At 39.7% G+C, this 22,023-nt stretch overlaps 1 protein-coding gene and 1 pseudogene across 2 annotated transcripts; both read left to right on the top strand.

Annotated features, from left to right (window-relative positions):
- Positions 1–1,456: 1,456 nt before the first annotated feature.
- On the top strand, positions 1,457–14,830 carry NARS (asparaginyl-tRNA synthetase). Of its 2 annotated transcripts, none has more exons than XM_015590808.2 (15): positions 1,457–1,687; positions 2,734–2,813; positions 4,642–4,707; positions 4,808–4,900; positions 4,989–5,078; positions 6,038–6,116; positions 6,957–7,027; positions 7,785–7,871; positions 8,751–8,972; positions 9,084–9,283; positions 9,700–9,835; positions 10,489–10,602; positions 12,631–12,762; positions 13,075–13,206; positions 13,726–14,830. In XM_015590808.2, the coding sequence occupies exons 1-15, from the start codon at positions 1,645–1,647 to the stop codon at positions 13,855–13,857; spliced, it is 1,677 nt and encodes a 558-aa protein (XP_015446294.1). In that variant the 5' UTR covers positions 1,457–1,644; the 3' UTR covers positions 13,858–14,830. The 2 variants fall into 2 exon arrangements, with proteins under 2 accessions (XP_015446294.1, XP_006913763.1); XM_006913701.3 differs by having other exon boundaries at positions 2,731–2,813.
- A 2,806-nt stretch (positions 14,831–17,636) lies between these two features.
- LOC112481323 lies at positions 17,637–17,755 on the top strand (annotated as a pseudogene).
- The last annotated feature ends 4,268 nt before the right edge of the window (positions 17,756–22,023 follow it).

Here is a 22,023-nt window from a genome sequence, read left to right as displayed (position 1 = left end):
TCCATGAAAAAGGGTGAAATATTATTGAAGAAAAGAATTTGGTTGATATTCTTGATAGACTCTGAACCTATGTATGGAGTTATTTTAGAATTTATTTCAGAACAAAAAAATGTTTTCCTTTGACTCAAGGACAAACTCTGATAGTCCATTAAGTTGAGAATGATAATGTTAATTACTCTTTATTTAGTACTTATTAGGTGTTGGGCAGTGAACTTATATCATCCTTCATGAATAGGAAAATTGAAGCTCAGACAGGTTAGGTAATTTATCCCAAGGCACACAGTTAGTTAAAGGCAGACCAGAATTCCAACCAGGTTTGAAGCCCTAGTTCTTTCCACAACATCATTATGGCCTTCCTAATAGGGATCCTTCTAACTTTAAATAAAAATATACCATAGTGCAAGTCATAAATACAAAAATACATCCATTCATTGAAGTTAGAAAGTTATAACACCAAAATGGGCAATGCATATGAGCTATGTTCTTAACTATGTTCCTGGCCTGGCCCAACCCCACCTCTTTGCTGGCACTCCATATATTGATAATAGAACGGTGGGTCCCTATAACTTTGATTAAATTTCATTTTAAATCCTAGCTCTAGAAATCATCCCCCGCCCACCCCCTCCACCTCTCAGAGACCTGACCTTTTCCCTGGATAATCAGCGACCCCGCAGGCAGCAAAGACAGTAGCCTGGACCTAATGGTCACAGGGACCAGACCTCTGGCAGGCTAACGATGACATCTTGACCTAAGTTATGTTTCAGCTCCTGAGCCCTAAGGTGGAATATCCCCCTGGCTACTTTCCCATGAGACCTGACAGAGAGATGCAAGACAAGACCTCAGAACTCTCCTCAAGACCTGAAAAAAATGACTCATTACCCTTATGTCCAACCAATTAGCTCCTAGCACACCCCCTAATCCATGGTGTACCTACAAGCCATCGGGGAACTCTGCATTTTGAGTACTAGTTTCGGGCCTCCATATGGGCCAACTCAATGTTAAACTTAACTTTTCCCTTTCCCTTTCCCTTCTTTCCTTCCTCCCTTCCTCCCTTCCTCCCTTTTCTCTCTTTCTCTCTCTCTTTCTCTCTTTCTCTCTTTCTATAACAGCAAACGCCTGCTCCTGCATTTCTCAGGGCCAGTACCCACACCCAAGTGGACTCAACAAAAAAATATTGGGGATCTGGTACAATGACAGTTATTCCACAAGCGTTCCAACATCTGGGGATATGGACCGAAATCCTTGGTCTGGTTTCCAAGAGAGCCCGGGAGTTTCTAGCTAGGGGCAGAATTGTAAGATCAGTAGAGAAAGCAGGGGGTGGAGATGGGAGGGAGAGGGTAGCAGCGCCACCGCGTCTTCAGCATCAGGGAGTGCCGGGTCACTGGCGCCGCGGAAGCCCGGAAGTCCCGAAGCCCGGAAGGCCCCGGGCCGAGGCGCCGGACCGGAAGTTGTCTCGGCCCCACCCAAACAGGGCGGCTTTGGCGACGCTTGCCCATGTCCCCTAACCTTTCGTAGCCAATAGCGCCGCGACGCTCCGGTGACTCACTGGGGCGACCTATTCACGACGTTAGATGATGCAACGTTCTAGTCAAGGACTCCTCAGGTCCTTGTTTCGGTGACAAGGCTGCGGCGTGTTGGTAGACGATGTCCTTGGAGGTAACCCGGGCGACCGCAGCGATGGTACTCGGTGAGTGAGGCTCAGGGACCCCGGGGTGTGTAAGTGGCGCGGTGCCCCTTCCTGGAGCAGGAACCTCGTTCCGGCCGATTACCAGCACGCACTGATTGCCTGGCACAGAGTGGGCGCGCCATCACTGTTCACGTGCGAATGACTGGCGCGCGGGCGTTAGGGGCCCGGACCCGTGGGCCGGGACTTGCTGGGCTGGCCCGGGCTTCCCTCCAGCCATGCGTGCCCGGGGCCAGCATGGCGGCCGCTCCCGGCCCTGCCCCGCCCCACTGCAAAAAATGCCGTGATACCGCTGAGACTTAGGCACCGTCAGACATCAAAGGTACCCCAATATATGAAGCTCTACAGAGTGATCGTCAGGAAAGGACTAGAATTCTAATTTTCTTTCACACATCCTCATTTATATTGAGATTTCCCGGGAGACCTTACAGTGTATATAGAAAAAAGAAAAACGGAGACCTGGTTGCCACTGCTCAGACTTAGCTGTGAGGCCTTCTGTGATTTGTTTCACCTCAGAGCTTTGGTTTCTTTTAAAGGCCGGAGGGGACTGGTATTTATTTGACATCTGTGCACTGGCACTGGCATATCTGATTTGTTTGTGTAATTGTATTTCATCTTCAGTGCAGTCCTTCATGATTGGTATTGTTTTCTTCATTTTTTAAGGCGAAGAAATAAGCTCAGAGAGTTTAACAGAATTTTCCAGGGTCACCCTGGCTTTTAAGTTATAACATTCCAAGATTGCAGTCTGGTCTGGCCAACTTCAAAGCTCCTCTTTATTACTGGGGTCTCAAGTAGATGGAAGCAGTATCACAAATTAAAGTGATGAAAGTTCATTTTGCAAAGCTAAATTTGTAACTAATATGTTATGAGATGAATGTCATTGAAATAGGGGGCATGGGAAAATCATTATATAATTTTTTTGTACTGTGGTATTTTTTATTAATCAATGAGTGCTCAGTTTACAAAGATAAAGAATGGATAACGTAGTATGAGATGATTGATAATTATTGTCCAAATGAGTAACTTATTCTCATTTTGTAAAACAGCAGAGCTATATGTCTCAGACCGAGAGGGAAATGATGCCACCGGTGATGGAACCAAGGAGAAACCTTTTAAAACAGGTCTAAAGGTAGTGTCTCTTCTCATAGGAGAACATTTATTAATGACTTGCATTTATTAATGACTTATGTCAATTATTAACGTGACTTGTTGATAATTTTGTTTCAAGCACTGGGTTTTGAAGAGAATTTTCAGAAAAGGGCATGTAAGGATTGTATACAGTTATGTAGCTTTAAGAGTATTAGATAATCTGTCTAAACTTATTTGAACATTTTTAAAAGGTGTCTTCTTTTTTTCCTTATTGTGCAGCATTGCTTCTTGTCATTTTTCTTTCCAGTGAGTCAAATGGCTAGTTTAGCAATTCTTAATAGAAATAAAAATCAGCTTCCCTCATGCACAGTGAGCTCATACCCAGGTTTCTTCCAGATTGACTCCTGAGGCCTCTTAGTGAATTTGCCACTAAAATCCGGATGTGATCCTGAGCCTTGAAACTCAAAGACCTAATTTATATCATTACACCAAGAATGGACCTGTTTCTCAGAACACATACTCAGTAACTCATGAGTCTGGAGCTTGAAGCCAGATACTAATTTATTAATATACTATTATTTCTCAGGGGCTAGAATCCTTGAATGAGTTTAGCATATTTATTTTCTCTAAGCAGACATATCTGGAAAGGCAACTACAGATCAGGGGGGTATTTATTTAGGTTACTATCAAGTGCTCCTGTCCTGGGAGCATTCTGTCTCCTCTTTTAGGCCACACTCTATGATTATGCTTTGATGTATCATATGTAGGTCCAACTTCTTTAACTCTTAGAGGAAAATCTTTCTCTGATTTCTGGGTTGTTGGGATGACTTGGCTCTGCATACTCACAACACTGATTAGGTGAATGTTTGTAGAATGTCACTGTCAGCAAAGGTGCCATTCTGATTTGGGGAATTATAGTTTGGGTCTTTCAATTTCAGTGATATAAAAGGGTTGATTAGAGTATCAGGAAGTATATAAATTCCTAACGATTTGCAAACATCCTGCAAAGTCTAATTCTTAAAAAGATGAACTTTGATGTCTTTGATGTTTTTAAAAGGTCCAGGTTTCCTCCTCCTCTGCACCAATCATTGATTTGGAACTATTGTTAAAACAAGATGAAAAAGATTTATCAGGTTAAAGTGGGTCATTTTTGTAAGCTTCAGACCTTGAGACTGAAGGCAGTAATTCCCTACATTTCTTGGTTGACTTAATATCTTGGGAGAAAAATTGAAGGAATATTTGAAGCAGTTAAGAAAACATCTACCTTTTACATACCTTTAACTATCTATTTTTTAAGAAACCAAACTGTAAAATAATAATGACAACAATGCCTAATGTGTCTTAGTATTAGTGAAAAAAAGGTATTATTCAGGTGATTATTTTTCAAATTAAATGAAGCTTAGTCTTTTGTGTTCTTAACCATTATTTTGCTGAAAGAGTTTCAGAAATAACTTACTTCTCTGTTTCTTAGCAAAGATTAACCATTTAGATGTGATCTGCAATTGGTTTGTGCTATTGTCTTTCTCCTCTGTTGTTGTCAGCATAGCTCTATCTGGTCCCTACTGCTACTTAAAATTGGTTGCTTCTAGTCTGCTTGTACTGGGAAACTGTATACTGTGTAACGTAACTTCCTAGAATTGTTTGCAAAAGGACCTGAGGGCTTCTGCTTTAAACAAAATGTTCTTAATACTTCAACCAGCCATTCTAGCTACTTCTACTTTTGACTTTTGGGGTCTTTATGCTTTCTGTTTGGCTCTTGATTATGTTCTAGATAGTTGAAGTTGCCCTATAATGAACGAAAGTGTTATTCTGATTTCAAATATTGTACAATGTTAAAGACATTTTCTTTTTCTCCCTCCTCACCCAAGGCTTTGATGACAGTAGGAAAAGAACCATTTCCTACCATTTACGTAGATTCACAAAAAGAAAATGAGGTAGGGTGAGCCACAACCTTTACAGAATTATGTTTTCTGAATAAATTTTCATCAGAACATAGAGGTCTTGAAAATATCAAATATCTGTTTTTCTCTCTAGAGGTGGGATGTTATTTCTAAATCACAGATGAAGAACATTAAAAAGATGTGGCATAGGGAACAAATGAAGAGTGAATCCCGGGAAAAAAAAGAGGTGAGCAACGAATTTGCCACTGTGAACATTTTTTAGGAATTAGAACACTAGAAACCACCTTAACAAATTGCTTTGTTTTTAAAATTAGGCAAAAGACAACTTGAGAAGAGAAAAGAACCTGGAAGAAGCGAAGAAGATTACCATTCAAAGTGATCCAAGTCTTCCAGAGCCAAAATGCGTAAGTATGACAGGTATTGTTGTGAATGTTGTGGACTTGCTACATCAGACTGTTATTTCTGTGTCTGAGGGGACTGCTGTGAGGTTTGTTCCTTTGATTTGTCTGTCTTTCCTTTTCATTTAGAAGGGATAGAGAGAAATAATGTTTTAGAGTTTTGAGGCTGATAGTTTTGGGGGGGGGGTATTTTATTATAAAGTTTAATAATTGTGTGTCGAATGAATTCTGTCCTGATCAAAAACTGGCAGGTCTGGGATCCATCCAGCCTGGCTGTGCTGTGTGGTGTTGGTCGAGTGTTTTTACCCTCCCAAAGTGTCCGTTTCCTCACCATGAAATAAAAGGTGGAAATCTATGATATTTTAAAATGCATAAAACGTTTGTGATTTTATGAAATTGGATTTCTTCTATATTTTTTTAGGACAGAATATTGGACTGTGAATGGGCATGCTTAGGTTTCAAACAGTTCTTATTGCTGATGAATTGTCATATTTTTTTCTGTTTCCTTAGTGAGTAAGCTGTTTCTAGGTTGTATTCTCCATCCCCTTTCTCCACTCATCTCCCCCCTCCTACATACCCCAAACAAAAAGCTAGCTAGCCTTTGTTAATTTCCACCTCCCAGAGTGCGGGGGAGGGACTGTGAGGTCAAGGCTAAGGGTCTGTGTGGACTTGAGTCATTGCTATTGTGAATTCATTTATTCACTGATTTTCTATAGTGGTCTCTGAAGTTCTGTGTCTTTCTCATTGTTGGTTTCATACTAAGAGAAAGAAGACTTTGTTTTTATTTTTTTAACCACTCCAGTATGGTGATATTTTTTTGGTTCTGACCTGCAGTGGAGTAATTAGCTACAGTTTTCCACAATTTGTGACTTTTTACCACTTTACTGCCATCCATCTGATATTACTGAAGTTGATATGTGATAAATGGCACGATTGTTCATATGTTATTTATTTTAACTTGACAGGTGAAGATTCACGCATTAGAAGGATATAGAGGCCAAAGAGTAAAGGTGTTTGGCTGGGTCCACAGGCTGCGTAGGCAAGGTAAAAGGCATGGCTTTCCTTTTCTCTTTTTTATTTTTAAATATTCCTGGTTTTAGATGAAGAAGAACATAAAAACATTTACTCAGAGGTATCGTGGATTTTGGATGCTAGCTTTTTAAAGGTAATAGTGATCAGTATCCTAAATTTGTTCTTATTCAACATGACTTAAAAATCTTTAAATTATTTAAATGCTATTTAACTGTAAGCAATTAGTGATTAAGAGGTATCCAGTAAATATTTGTTTAATTGAATTTAATTATTTAATGAAAAGCAGGGGACGTATTACAGAAAGTAGAGAGCCAAAGCTGAAACTAATTTTTGGCAGTAGTGTTAACATTTATAATTAGTATATTTACATTCTTCTTCTCCCCAGGTCTTGATATTTTGCTTTCTCTTTCTCTTTTCGTTACTCTATTACACATGTTTTATTGTAAGTGTTTATCAAATCCCTTGTCCTTGTAAAAAAGAAGTGGGACATAAATAAGAAAAAGTGATTCTGTATGACAGTATTTATGTACCTCCCACTGAGCGCACAGTACCACACTAAGCATGGCAAGGGATTCAGTGGTTAATAAGACTAATCCTCATCTCATTGCGTACTCTCTTGCTTTCTCATCATCATGTGGATCATGCAGATCACATCGGATTTGAAAGAACAATGAAGAATATAAAATGCTTTACAAATACTGAGCAGTGCCATTCAGGGGAAGGGGGCCACATGAGAGATTTGAACTGTCAATGTTTGACCTTGGAGTTTCCTTTATATGAGATTGAATTATGAGAAAGTACTTTTAAATGCCTTGAGAACAGTCCAGCTAAATTTCTCTTTCTCATTTTTAGGAAAGAATTTAATGTTTCTGGTGTTGCGAGATGGTACAGGGTATCTTCAGTGTGTCTTGTCAGATGATTTGGTAAATATTTTCTCTTATTCGTAACTGAAAATTTGATTTTTTTCAGTAGGTTCCTTGATCGTTAATTTTGGGAATTTTAGGATCTGTATACATATTTTCAGCTGTTATTATGGAAAAAATTTATTTGTTGGAAAAAACCTGGTTGTTTGTCCTGTGGAATTTCTGCCATTCTGTATTCGGTGTAATTTAACATGTTCCTTTACCGTCTTTATTTTTCATAAGCTGGATTTAGGTCTAATCAGATTCAGGTTCTTTTGGAAGAGGGTGGTACATGACTATTGCACGGGCAAAACTGTGTTCTTCCAATTGCATTGTCATGAAACACATAATATCCGATTGTTTTTGTTTTATTAATTATGGGTTTGGGTGTTGATAGCGCAATCCCTTCATTATAAAGTTCCCCATCACTTTTTTGCTAATGATTTTAGCAAGTATTGGTGATCATAGCTTAGAAGGACTCTGTGTATTATTTTAACAGTCTGAATTTTAAAATGAAAAATGAGCTTTTTAAATACTTTTAAGTGTCATTTATGCCCATGTATGTATGTAAAGTACATATTTACATTTTTATATATATATATAGATAAATCTTTCATAGAAGTAGCTGTTCTTTATTAATATTAAAGATTGATGGCCATCTTATTTTACTAGTTTTGGAGCAGAAAATTTGGTTGTAAATAATCCCCTTTGCTTATGTATATTAGACTATTTTAATGTAAAATATGAATAACTAAATTTGAACTTGATCTTTCTTCAGTGTCAGTGTTACAGTGGAGTAGTCTTGTCCACTGAGAGTAGTGTTGCAGTGTATGGAATACTGAATCTTACTCCGAAGGGCAAGCAGGTGAGTGAATTGAGTTCCTTACTGGCTGAATAGGTATTTGTAGATTAGTTTGTTTGTTTTCCAATATCTTTATTTGTACTTTTGGTATTTGGCTTATAAAACACAAGTACAGTGCACTTGCTTAATTTAGTATGCCTTTTCATTTTCCAGTGAAATATGAACACTGTACAGCTCATAAGATGTAACAAACTTAGGGATTTCCAACCTTATAGAATTCATAAATAATCCTCATGGGCCATAATGTAGCCACTGTGCTGTGTGTATGTGAATAATTTTTCAGCTAGGTAGAAAAACTTAACAATCTACCCAAAGAATTTCGGGAAAGATCAGTAATTTAAATCTGAAACTTTCTGAATAGAATTTGAAAGCCTCTTTTAAAGAAGTTAAATAAAACTCTGATATTCAGAAAGCTATTTGTTCCAAAGCCAACAGGCACATAACCTATACCAGTTAAGAATTACTTGTTGGTAATTTTTGTTCATATTTGTTGGCTGGGAAAGAAAACAAACAGATGTGACATATTAACCACCAGAGGGAGCCCCTAGAGTCTACCTAATAGACTAGAAATAAAGTTGAAAGAAAGTCTCCCAGAGGAATAGCTTTGAGTTAAACTTTTGCATTTAAGGAGTTTTTCAATGAGGATATTAAGTTATTTTAAATTATTGGGCCAAGGCTGAAAAGATATACCAAAATACCAAGTATGTCAATATGAAATTAAATTATTGGGTCTTGTTTTTTAGAAGGGTAGGCTAATAATAATGAAGTTCTTAGAAATAGCAGCTTACCAAAACTTTTGACATAAACTAAAATCTTTAACACTGTAAAATTTTTGTCTTCTCCCTTTTTCTTCTTTCTCCCACTCCCTTTTTTAAAATGTAGGCTCCCGGGGGCCATGAGCTGAGTTGTGACTTCTGGGAACTGATCGGGTTAGCCCCAGCTGGAGGAGCTGATAACCTGATCAATGAGGAGTCCGACGTTGACGTCCAGCTCAACAACAGACACATGATGATCCGAGGAGAGAACGTGTCCAAAATCATGAAAGCACGTTCCATGGTCACCAGGTGCTTTAGAGATCACTTCTTCGATAGGGGGTACTGTGAAGTGAGTGTGCATTCATCATCTTGCAAACAATACCTTTCGCCATTTTTAAACTTGAATAGAGGTGCTCACAATAGGCCTTTATTTATTTACTCCTTCCTTCCATTTGAACAGGTTACTCCTCCAACATTAGTGCAGACACAAGTGGAAGGCGGCGCTACACTCTTCAAGCTTGACTATTTTGGGGAAGAGGCATTTTTGACTCAGTCCTCTCAGTTGTACCTGGAGACCTGCATTCCAGCTCTGGGAGATGTCTTTTGTATTGCACAGTCATACAGGGCAGAACAATCCAGGACACGAAGGCACCTGGCCGAGTATGGAATTGTCTTTTTATTTAAAAAAAATTTTTAACAAAATATGTTTAGAAGAGCAATCCTTATGTAGACAAAGGATGTCTATGTAAAAATGTTAATATATTAAGAAAATATATGAAAGGAAGTTGAATAAATTAATGGAAACCATGTAAGAAGTGTTGCCTCTTAGGCCATAGGTAGCTAAGATCTAGTCTAGTCTTTCACTTGCCTCGATCCTTTATATGTTAAGGAATAAGCAAGAATTTACTATTCGAGGGCAAAAGATGGGTGGGCAGTCTAAAACTAATTGCAGAGTTGGGAGTAGGTTAACAAGGCTGGAATTTTACCTTTCTGGACAGTTGCCCAGTGTTAAAATCTTTGCTTGAGAGAAACTGTAGAAATGAAGAGCAGCTCTGAGCTAGTCTCTTGTTCTTCAGATACACGCACGTGGAAGCAGAGTGCCCTTTCCTGACCTTTGAGGACCTCCTAAACCGATTGGAGGACTTGGTTTGTGACGTGGTAGACAGAGTCTTGAAATCGCCTGCAGCAAGCATAGTGTATGACCTCAACCCGGTAGGTCTAGTGTCCTGTGGGAATGCAAATGATGATTTCTTCTTGGAAGGCAATGAAGTCTTTATCCTCAGTTTTTGTAGATTTGATGGCTTGGTGAACTTTGAAATTTCAATGACTAATACATACTTTTTGAGATAGAGTTAATATGTAACATTAGTTGCAGGTGTGCAACATAATGATTTAATATATATGTGTACTTGCAGAATAATGATTTGATATATGTATATTTGCAAAATGATCACCACAATAAGTCTAGTTAACATCCATCACCACACAGTTACAGTTTTTTCCCTTATGATGCGACCTTTTAAGATCTCTCTTAGCAACTTTCAAATTTACAACACAGTATTAGTAACTGCATTACATCCCCAGGACTCATTTATTTTATAACTGGAAGTTTTTACCTTTTGACCACCTTCACTCATTTCTGAACTAATATTTTGAAGACTAAAATTTGATACCAAACATTGCCAATAATTTCATAATATTTTAACTTACATAAGAGAAAGTTCATGTTTTCCATTTATAGAGATATCTGTATTTTTTTAGTCTGAAATAATATTTTACAATAATGCTAAATCGTTTTTCTTAAAATGGAAATTTTAGTGTTAATGGTTTCTTTATAGACACTGTATTTTTCCTTTTGACCATAGAACTTCAAGCCCCCCAAACGGCCTTTCAAACGGATGAACTATTCAGATGCTATTGTGTGGCTAAAAGAAAACAATATAAAGAAAGAAGATGGAACTTTCTATGAATTTGGAGAGGTATGTATTCTGTTCTAATCATTGTTTCAAAGACAGCATGATGCTTAAGTGGATTGCTACTTCTGCTTAATTAACTGATGTAGGAGGCATCTGCTTGTCAGATAAATGGTAAGAACAACTGCCTGAGATTGGCCAAGGATTCATTGAGTTAATAGGTATAGAGTAAGCCTTTCTGTAGTGTTCAGTAAACATTAGCAAGTTCTTAGCCTTCACATCTCATCCTTTGCCTCTTTCCTCTTGTTCCATGATCAATCACAAGCTCTAGTTATAATTCTCTGGGCTGGCAGGATGCTTCAGAAATTTGTGAACTGTAACGTTACATGCAAAATGTTGGTGTGTGTATACATTTGTTTTGTTTATCTGGAGAAAGTATCTGGCTCATTCAAAAAGGATTTCTCCCTCCAAAACAATGAACTAAAACTCCTGCTCATGTAGGAGATTCAAAGAAAAAAATAGCCATTGGTTAAAATGCAAAACCAAGAAAGAAGGCCTTGATGGGGAAGGTGGTGTGGTGCCCCAGCATGTATCCGTTTTGCATGGGGACACCCTCCTAACCTGAATTGGGGGTATAGATTATTAACATTCTTCTAAACCCTCATCCCTGTGCATTTAACCATTCCTTACACAGTATTTGCAAATCTAACTGCTTTACATATGTAATGTAACTACTGCTAGATAGAGTTTTGTTTTGTTTTAAGAAGGAATTTATAGGAAGACAAACAGTATAGTAGGTCTATATAAATTACACTTATCGTTTGATGAATTCAGTTGGTAATGTTTAATAAAATTTGTATTGAGAACTGTTATTATTTAATATTCTGCAAAGTGGTGCGATTGAGTGGAAAGAACACAAACTTTGGAGTAAGAAGGCTTTCCAGGGGGGATTAGCTGCCACTGCTGTCCTTACTGCTATATTACTGAAGGCCAGTGACCCTGCTCTCTGGTTCCTTATCTTTCCTGTGCCTTGGAGGTGTGATGACTCAATGAGCCAAATGCCTAGCAGGGTCCATGGTGCAGGAAGCCCTCGGCGCATATCAGCCTTTACTCCACATCCATACACATGAGGACGCTAGAGTAGACTGACAGTCTTTAGGCTTTTTGGAATGTACAGTAAGACCCCTTTCCCCTAATTAAATTTTATGCAGAACTCTAGTATGTGAAGCAGCAAAGAGCTGAGACCAGAGTTCTCCCACTTGCCTCCCACTTCCTCTCTACTTTAGTGGGTGGAGGGCTCTAGCGACTAGAACTTGAAAGCAGTTGTGCCAGGTGACTGCCCAAGCTCCACGTCAGTTCTTGCATTCAACAAATCAGTGACTCTTGTCCAGTTCTCTCAGTTTTTACCGGGACAAGAGTTTTCAGCTTTAACTGGAGTTTATGTGTGGTTTATTGAAGGGTGTTCTGAGAGAAAAACATTAACTTGATTCAGCATCATCTAACATTTCTTGGCTTAACTGTTCCAGATGTGGTTGCACTTGAAATCTCACATAGGTTATTTATCTTATGACTATCTTACTACCATCAAAGGCATATAGATTTATTGTAATAGAAATGCAGATAACAGGCAAGTTTAAAGATTGGTGTTATTAATAGCATGCACTGTGTTCTGGAGCTTTCACTGCTTATCTTGTGCCTTTTGGTACTAAGTGGACCGCAGTTGCTTCAGAGCTAGTTAAAACTAGCCACTGAAAAAAGTAACAGAGCAGCATCTAGTCTCAGTGATAATGGCTCGGGTGGTTTTCATCTGGTTATTTTTCGTTTTCATTCCTCAAGCAGCATGGCACTTGAGATATACTATGGAAGGAGGCAGGTCTATTTACAGTTTATTTAACAACTGTGTGAGTTTTTTAATACATTTATTTGTTCTTTGAAGAAATTGTCCCTTATACCCATGTATATGGGTTTTGGGTGGGTGCGTAGGCTCTCCTGTATTGCATTAATAAGGTGAAGGGCTGCATTTGGGTGAAAGAGCTGCTTCTGTCTTGTTGCATCTCGAACTGTAAATGTTAATGAAGTCTCATTTAACCTCAGGATATCCCAGAAGCTCCTGAGAGACTGATGACAGACACCATTAATGAGCCAATCTTGCTGTGTCGATTTCCTGTAGAGATCAAGTCCTTTTATATGCAGCGATGTCCGGAGGATTCCCGCCTTACTGAATCTGTCAGTTTGTGACTCAAATAGTATTAGTAATTTTGCTTTTAAAGGGGTGGGGACTGTCAATGAAAAGAGATACAGCTCATGACAAATTTCTCATAAATCCAGAATGACTATTTTGAGAAGTTTTTTATTTTTTGGTCCTCTGATTGGGTTTAACAGACCTTGTTAAATTATAGAATTTGAATATTTGAATTTTGCATGATCATAGTGCCCTTTTAGCTATAGGAGCTTAATTATGATTTTCATTTAAACTCTAGAGTAGTGTCTTGTCTAACAGCCTGGTAGTAACTGCATTTTATTCACTTGTCTGTAAAGGTTGACGTGTTGATGCCCAATGTTGGTGAGATTGTGGGAGGCTCAATGCGTATCTGGGATAGTGAAGAGATGCTGGCAGGTTATAAAAGGGAAGGAATCGATCCCACTCCCTATTACTGGTACACAGATCAGGTAAAAATTTTTAATACTCTAAAATATTTTCGTTGTAATAGTTCTATATAAACTGAAATTTTTAAAAGAAGAGAATTCAGGGTGGTACTTTGGCATTCGAAGAACCATATTCAGTTTTATGGTTATAATAATATGGCGTGCGAATATTGTTATTTTTATTTTTTCTAATATATGTTAACTTATTTGAAAACCTGTTTAACTGCTGGCTTGCTTGCTCATTGCTGCTGAATTTTTAAAACTTTGTCATTCGAACCTACCAACATCTAGTGGTATTTTTCACTTTCCTCTGACTAAGAGAGACATTGACTTATTTTAAAAGTTTGAAATCTCTTCTTCCACGGTGGCATTTAATCCCTGGTTTATTTTTCATACCAAATTATTTCTTCACACATAGTCCACAGTGGCATATAGATTAAGGGTTGAATCTTAATCGTAACAAGCTAACTCATTTCACAGTAGAAAATTTCAACTTTTTAAACAAAGTTGTAAACTAAGCATTCTTCTCTCCTTTTTAAACAGAGGAAATATGGCACATGTCCTCATGGAGGATATGGCTTGGGCTTAGAACGATTCCTAACCTGGATTCTGAATAGGTATCACATCCGAGACGTATGCCTGTACCCTCGCTTTGTCCAGCGCTGCAAGCCATAACCGAGTCCTCCTGAAGCACGAAGGAAAGAATACAGTTTGTGAGAACAACAGACTGCCTCTTTAAAAAGAACAAAAGCCAAGATCTTCCCATTTTTATTCCATTGGAGTATATCTGGTTCTGTTTTCTCTTTTTGTTTTCTATTCCTGCTATCACAAAAAGCAATCCAGATCACTTGAACATCAACTGACATCGATATTGTCATTTTAAGAAAAAAATATCCATTACAAAAGTTGGAATAATGATGTGGTATGTAACTCTGCAATTATGAATGCATTTCAGCATTTTGTCTACTAATAGGTTATGATCTTTGCCTCGTATATGCCATATATATAATTAAACAGTTTTTAATTATGGTCTAAGACATTCCAGTTTATCTTTCTGTACTTTTAAGTGTAACTTAAATTCTTTATATCATTTTATTATATCAATGAGTTAAACATCTTGGAGAAAAATTGACAATATGGTGTAAAAATCTGTATCAGAGTATAATTCAACAGTAGATACTTGAATTAAATGAATAGTCTCTTGTATCAGTTATTTTTTCTAAATCTGTATAGCTGCTTAATTCTGAGGCATACAAATACATATGGAAGAATTTGTAAAAATGGAATTGCCTTAACAATTTGAAATAAGAGCAAAATTTTTTTTCCAGTGCTTCAATGAACAGCATTCTTCTTAGTATTACTTTTAGCTAAAGAGGTAGGTTGATCTTCCTTCTTTCCTAGTAGTTCCTAAATAATTAAGAATAAATAAGTTCCAAAAGAATTTACAGCTAGAATCTTAATGATGACTGTAAGTGACTGAGTTGTCCCCACCATGCACTCAGATCTGATCTGTGCTACCTTATTAACTCTTAGCAGGTGTATTGAATGGCTTCATTTCAGATTTGGTTAATTTCTCCCCAAAAATGCATGTCAAGTATTCTCAATGTGATGTATTCACACCAGTCAATAAATAGACATGTAAAAGCTCTTTGCTGGCTTAAATTTTTTTAAGCTGAACATCTCTATTTCATATTATTTCATGCCTTATGCATTTTTTTATATTTTTATATTTCATGATGTGTATATGTATATTTTTCATGATATGAAATTAGATATTACTAAATTTGGTAGTCATTACTAAAATTACACGGGAATGATTTTTAAAAATTAGATGTGGGTCCTAGTCACATTTTTTTATAATCTTTTTGTGTTATTTTTGAACATATATCTTATTTTGCAATTAAATGAAATGACAGATGGAAATTTAGCCTGTATCTTAAAAAACACTTTAAGAGTGTGAACGTGCTCTAATTGCGTTCAAGTAGGCAATTTATATGATCAGAATTTAGGTGAAGAGGTTAGACTCAATCAGCCTGAGTTTTAATTGTGTAAATGAGTTGAGAGTTTTAAATACTGAAGGAGAGCAGTGGAATTAGGTGGGGATAAGGAAGTCAAGGTTGTGGTGACATCAGGCCGAGAAACTTCACGATGAGCAGCAGACGTCCCCCACAGGGCTTTCATTCCTTCACTGTGTAGTTGTTGCTGTAATCCAGGCATCACGACCCCAACCCATGTCCCTGCCCAGTGTCCAGCTCATGGACACCCTGCTTCTGAGCCCCTGCTTTTGTGGCACTCTCCCCTCGCTAGGCTGATATTCTTTGCCCCATGAAACCTGTTCCTGATGTGGTTCTTAAAGTTGACACTCACACCAAACATCCCTTCGTCTTTGGTACTTGTGTGGCAGACCTGCTCAAAGTTTTAGGGACAGATGGGAGGCTAATACTGTAGCAATTCAAATGACTTAGGTGTTCATTTTCTCTCTTCTTTAATGTCCTGCAGCCATTCCTGGCCACATCGTCCCAGTTTACTCCACGCTGGTTTTCTCTGTTTGTTTGGGTCTCTGTCTTCCCTGTTAGAGGCTTTCCTTGGCATAGTGCTTGGTTATCTGCTGAGAATTGCAAATAGAAGATAAAAGTGCTCAAAGTGTGTGGGTAGGAGATGTGTGCCTCGTGTTGGTTGAGCTGCCTGGGCCATTTAGCAAGAGCATCCCTGATGTCAGCATCCTTAGGTCTTTCCTCATAGACTGGTCGGATTCCAGACTTCCCATCTACTGTGGGTCTCTGCACTGTCAGTAAGTCTGGTTCCTCGAACTCCGTTCTTGCCAGTGGTCTTCTGCTCTAAACTGCCTGGTATCTCGTCCAGAGCCCTCGGTTGCTTCTCCAGGAATCAGACCTCCAGTCGGCTGCGGGGTGGGTGGGGACAGTCGCCTGCTGCAATGGGGGAATCTAGGCAGTCTGACCTCTTCAACAAACTTTTAATCTCTCATTGTAGCATCTCTCCTCTTTCATCTCCACTTCCAGACGTACGTGGTGCTGCCAATCCTGAACCACGTTGGGATTCTGTCATGTAAATCTGGATGGTTCTTGGCTTAGGAAGGTCAGCTTGGAATACAGTTTTCTTGGGTCTGCTAAATTATTAACCATTTATCCACCTCCCAGCTTCCAAAATTATGTTGCTATGGTTCCCTTTTCTTTTTTTCCTTATCCTTTTAGGTTTGTACTTCAAAACACCACCACCAATAAAACCTCTATTGACACTTTACTGGGGTTTGAGGGAGGGAGCGAAATTACATCCATGTTTTAGAGTCCCTGTTTTTACCCAAAGGTTTTTACTTTGTATTTGAAGACAAATCAAAAGAAAGTAGACATAAGTGAAAGGGGAAAAAAGTTCAATTATTAGCTATTAGCAAAGAGAGTGATGAATCCTCTGGAAATTGTTTCATAAAAATATGATTAATGAATGGTTAATTTCAATCCTTGTTTCTACATAGGTGACCACTAAAATTTCCTGTTGGATAGCTATACCTGTTTGTCCTTCCTATAACGTAAAACAGGTAAAAACAACAATATGAAAACAGTGAAAAAGCACACTCATCTTTGCCTCAAACCAGCTGTTCTGCTGACTAATGTGTTTCTCTTTTTTGGCCTTGCCAGGGCTGGAAACCTTGGCGCTGCCTGATTTCACCCTTCTCTGAGCACCAATGTGCCATTAACCACCTGCTGCTTCCCATGGCCACTCTCTTCAATACTTCTCAGGAGAACTGTGGCCCCTGTAACCACCTGCTGCTTCCCATGGCCACTCTCTTCAAACTTCTCAGGAGAACTGTGGCCCATCTCCTATTTGCTCACCCTGCTTGCCTCCCTTGCATGCTACAGTTTGCACCCTACTTGCTCAGTTATTTTTCTCAGCACAACCCCAACAGGCTTCTCTTCTCAGTCACTATCATGACTATTGGTGACTCCCATTAGCCTACAAAGTCCAAGCCCTTAGCACATTCAGGCTTCTTTCTGAATCCTTCGCATGTCTTCTGTGGTGGCCAAGTGAATGCCTTGCGTGCCGTTAGTTATCCTGTGCTCTTCTGCCTCCATTGTGTCCACTCCACATCCAGTATATTCCAAGCCTACTCCTGTTAAGTCCAAAGACCACCTTGATGACAAAGCATTCCTTCATCCACTCAGCCTGAAATCATCACTCGCTTTTATTAGGGAATCTTCTGCTCCCCTCTTGCTCCTGACCCTAAACAGGTAAATTTCCTGAATAACTATAATAATGCTTCCTAGCCCCCAAATCTTAGCTAAGTGTGAAACATCTCTAGATGTTAGAATTGGAGGAGGAGAAGTATGGAGGGTCTGAAAACCTCTCTAGGGTTGGGTTAGGATAGGGATACAGATTACAGGGAGAACTGAACCCACATAAAGGCACCACAGGCTGTTTTTTTTAAAGAAAAGTTTTCAGTCTATGGCCACACCACCCCGAACACACCTGATCCCCCCTGATCTCGGAAGCTAAGCAGGGTCAGGCCTGGTTAGTACTTGGATTGGAGACCACCTAGGAAGACTGGGGGCTGTAAGTGTAAAAAAAAAAAAAAAAAAAAGGTTTTATTAAAGTATCACGTTCATACAGAAGAGAGCATACATCATAAACATGCAACTCCATGAATTTTCACAAAGTGAACACATGTCCCCAGCTCCCAGAATGCCTACGCCCAGACAGGAAGGTGGAGCAAGGGCCTGCATGAAGCCTGGCCTTGGAGGGCTGGCCCTTCTATGAAAAGAAATGTAGAAAGCTGGCCCTGTAGACCAGAGGACAAAGAACCCTGCTGTCTGCGCAGGGCTGGGGTTAGGGAGTGAAAGCTTGCTGGGAAGAGTCAGCTCCCCAGTTTGAATGTATACACCTGCAAGGAGCAGGACCACTGAGCCAAGATACCACACAAACCTGGTCTAGGACTGGTGAAAGATCTGGATCTTGGCAGAGGCACCAAGAAAGGCTCTGTAGGGACCCTTCCACCAGCAGGGAATAGGTAACACTCAGGAAAAAAAAATTTTTGCCCAATATGTACTCAAAAAAGTCACAACCCCTGAAAAGAATGCATTTAGCCATGCAGTACGTGTCAATACTGGAGCGGGAGCCTTCTGAAACATGAACCCAGATCACTGCTAGAAGGTGGTCACCTGATAGACACAAGTCTTTAATCATCTACAAAGTCCTGCATTAATCGGCTGAAATTTTTTCCTACTTATCCCCACACACGCTACTCAAGATACGTTGTCTCTTCGCTATTCCTCAAAAGCTTTGTTACGGGTTGAATTGTGTGTCCCCAAAAGATATGTTGAAATTCTCACCTCTGATACTTGTAAACATGACCTCATTGGAAATAGAGTCTCCACAGACGTAATCAAGTTAAGATGAGGTCAATTTTCATCCAATATGACTGGTATCCTTATAAGAGGGAAAGCTGGTCGTGCAAAGACAGACACACAAGAATTCCAAGTGATGATGAGGGCAGAGATCAGAGTGATGAAGCTGCATGCCAAGGGGAAGCTAGGAAGAGACAGGGAAGGATTCTCCCCTACACATTTCAGAGGGAGCATGGCTCTGTTGATGCCTTGATTTGGGACTTCCATCCTTCAGAACTGGAAGACAAATTTCCATTGTTTTAAGCCACCTGTGTTGTGGTGTGTTGTTCCAGCAGCCCCAGGACAATAATACGAGCCTCAAATATGTTCCAGCCCTTGCTGCTCCGGACCATTCTGCTTGCAAAGTCCTGCAAGAAGCCTCTCTCACTCCCCACAGGTCCCTGCCCAAATGCCACCTTTGCAGAGCGTCCATGCCCAACACCGAAACAAGCAGTTCCTGCCTGCATTCCTTTGCTGCTGTTTTTTCTTTGTGGTCCCTAGCTATACTTGACATTCTGTCGTGTATCTTTCGTTTATTGTCTGCGTTGCCTTCTAGAATGTAGATTCCATGAAAGCAGAGACTGTCCCATTCATGGCTGCCTGCCCAGTGCCTACCATGTACCTGACATTGGGAAGCTCTCCATACAATCTGTATCTGTTTCAATAAGTGAACAAGCTACTTGAGAGTCCAGTTTTTCACTTTTTTAGCCTTCGCATTGCTTTCCTCATAGACTCTCAGTAAATATGGGCAAATGGACCCGTCAGCCCACCACCACTAGAGGGCTTAAGGCCCTGCAGGGTTAAGAGGGAAAGTCAATGCGGGTCGCACTGGCCTGGAGTTGGTGGCTTCTTGGCTGTAAAACAATTGTGGGGACAATCCAATTTCTCTGAGTAATCACTATTTGCCCCACATAGCCACTGTTTCTCTTGCATTGAACACCACCCCCACTTGCCTTGTTTTTCTGATTAAGGAAACAGAATTGAGTAATCTAAATTTAGTTTGTGTAGCTCCGAGGTGCCAATCATGGCAAATAATGAATTACGCGATCCCCCCTTCCCTGAAGCATTGAGCTGAAACCAACAAATTCATTTTATTTAGGACCACAGGCTGAACTCAGAGTACTGCCTGTGACAGGAGAGTGCTTTCCTCACTAATTATGTCACTCCGGCTCAGACAAACCCTCTTCTGCGAGGTGGGGGTGACACTTATCTGTGTTGGCCTAGAGACTGTGCCTTTGGCCCTCTGCTTGCTAAGGGAAGCAGTATATAATTTTGTTATATATAAGCCAGAAAAAAAATGCATTCATACAATACGAATACATACAAAAATGAATGTATACATATATATAAATCTCATATGTTTTTATAAATTTCTTTAACCTTTCAAGGGCCTTTCTGGTTTTCTTAGTAAACCCATATTTATAATTCACAATTTCTAGGTTAAGGGCCATTTTCTAATCAGTTTTGAAAAGGGCCATTATAAAACACTTTATCTTCTTTCACTTCATAAGAACATAAAAATTTACTCATTTGGAAAGCTGTTATATTTGATGTTTGTAAGAAATAAGCCATAGATTAGAAATAACAAATGATACTCTCTGTTGGGAAAAATAATGAAGTTCTGTTTCCATTTATAGCCTCTGAGTATATGGGCACCGGGAGGTTTTATAAATGAATTTTGACTGGGTTTTTAAAAAGTCAGTAAAAATGAAAATACGGGCTGTGAATAAAATGGATGAAAAGGTGCTAATTCATATTTTAAAATGTTATGTTGATACATTCAATAAATCATGTTTTGCTAGCTCCTTCTTTCTGAAGGTCAGATATAAATATAACCCCTCCCAACTGGTGATGATGTGCGGTCTGGCACCTTTTATGCCTCGTCACTAATCATCAGAATTAGCTTGGGAGGAGCCAGAAGACCCTGTTATCTTCACCTAGCAGGAGGGGCACAGCACCCCAGATGGAGGTGTAACTTATCCAGAGCTCCCAGAGGTGGCTGAGAAGAGTCCATGTAGCTCAGATGTCCAAAGCCCTTGGCATTTTCTAGTTCTCCAGCCTTGTCTATACTTTTCCCAGTGCAGCATTCTTTTAATCTAGTTTATTTAAAAGAAATAGATTTAGGCTTTAAGTAGAGAAGTATATTATCTATAAAGATCATCTCTTTAAAGGGCAAATGAGACTGACATAATTTTCGCTATGACAGTAGAGAATTTAGCAAATGTACTGGAAAGCAGTTTGATACCTGCAACGAGCTTCACTGTTCGCTTCTCAGGGAATGAATGTCTCATGCTTGAGTCTGAAGATCATGGAGGCGACACGAAAGGCAACCCATTTCATTTGACCTTTTTTACATTGGACTTATAAGCATAAGGAGGACTAACTTTAATAATAAATAAACTAATTCAATTAAGAGCACACATTGTAGCTGCAGAAAACTGGTTTTCAACCCAATCTAGACTTCATTATCCACATGGCTTGCTCCTTGACTTCCTTCAAGCCATTGCCGGAATGTCAGGGAGGACTTCTCTGACTCGTCTATTTCAAATTACATCAGCCTCCCCCATACCCCACCCGGCCCCTCACCCCACCATCTCCTTTAATGTTGCTTCATTCTTCTAACACTCATCATTACCCAAACTAGTACATATTGTGATTGTTTTCTGTCTCTCCCCTAACCTCCATGTAAGCACCTCATGTACTCTGTTCAGTGCTGTTTTCCCCAGGTACACAGTAAGCGCTTGATAATTGTCCGATGAATGAATGATGTCTCAGACCTTTCTGTTCCAAGAGGTGGTCTTGTTCGCACTGAACATCTTGGCGGGGTTGGCGAGCAGAAGTGTGGGAATATAGAAATGCCTAGAATTGAGGAAGGTACCTGTTCCCCGCGCTGGATTGGGGTCAGGTGGTTACCTGGTGAAGGAGCGCAGACCTGATATTGACAAACCTCACCATACTATCATCTCTTTAAGAAATGCATTTGCCGGACTGGCCCTCGCTTTTTCTAATGCTCTCATGTTTAGCAGTGTAATGTTTGCTTTGTGGTCGCACCTGTCAAACTCTGCTACATAGATACTATGGGGAAATTGAATAATAATAATGTCATGAGCGTCTGGTAAAAAGAATTCCTTTTCCTATTCTGAAAACAAAGCAAAACAAAACAAAATTGGGTTGGCACAGTTGTGTTGTAACTAGGCAAGCAAAATGGAGAACTGAGGCAAAGCGTCCTCATAGCCAAGTAACAGTCATGGAAACGTGTAGAGAAAGTCCTTTGCTGAGCTGTGGCTGCTGTTCCTGACTTGGTCATGTTGGCACATGCAGCCAGGGCATTCACCCGGGGTGACCAGGGGGAAGGCGGGCGTTTAGCATGGCTTTGGCGGTGGTTGCGGAGAGGGGGCCTCTGGCACAGCCGGGGGCCCTTCCTCACCCCGCGGGCGGTGCGGGC

Source organism: Pteropus alecto, unplaced genomic scaffold (genome assembly GCF_000325575.1).
Source record: "Pteropus alecto unplaced genomic scaffold, ASM32557v1 scaffold14, whole genome shotgun sequence".
Lineage (NCBI taxonomy): Eukaryota > Metazoa > Chordata > Mammalia > Chiroptera > Pteropodidae > Pteropus > Pteropus alecto.
Note: the sequence above shows the minus strand (reverse complement) of the source record. Positions and strands in the feature narration are given on the sequence as shown.

Excerpts from the sequence above, each read along its gene's own strand:
- NARS (XM_006913701.3), top strand. The coding sequence starts at position 1,645 with ATGTCCTTGGAGGTAACCCGGGCGACCGCAGCGATGGTACTCG. Across the intron at positions 7,872-8,750 it reads TTACTCCGAAGGGCAAGCAG|GCTCCCGGGGGCCATGAGCT; the intron begins GTGAGTGAATTG and ends TTTAAAATGTAG. Across the intron at positions 10,603-12,630 it reads CTTTCTATGAATTTGGAGAG|GATATCCCAGAAGCTCCTGA; the intron begins GTATGTATTCTG and ends ATTTAACCTCAG.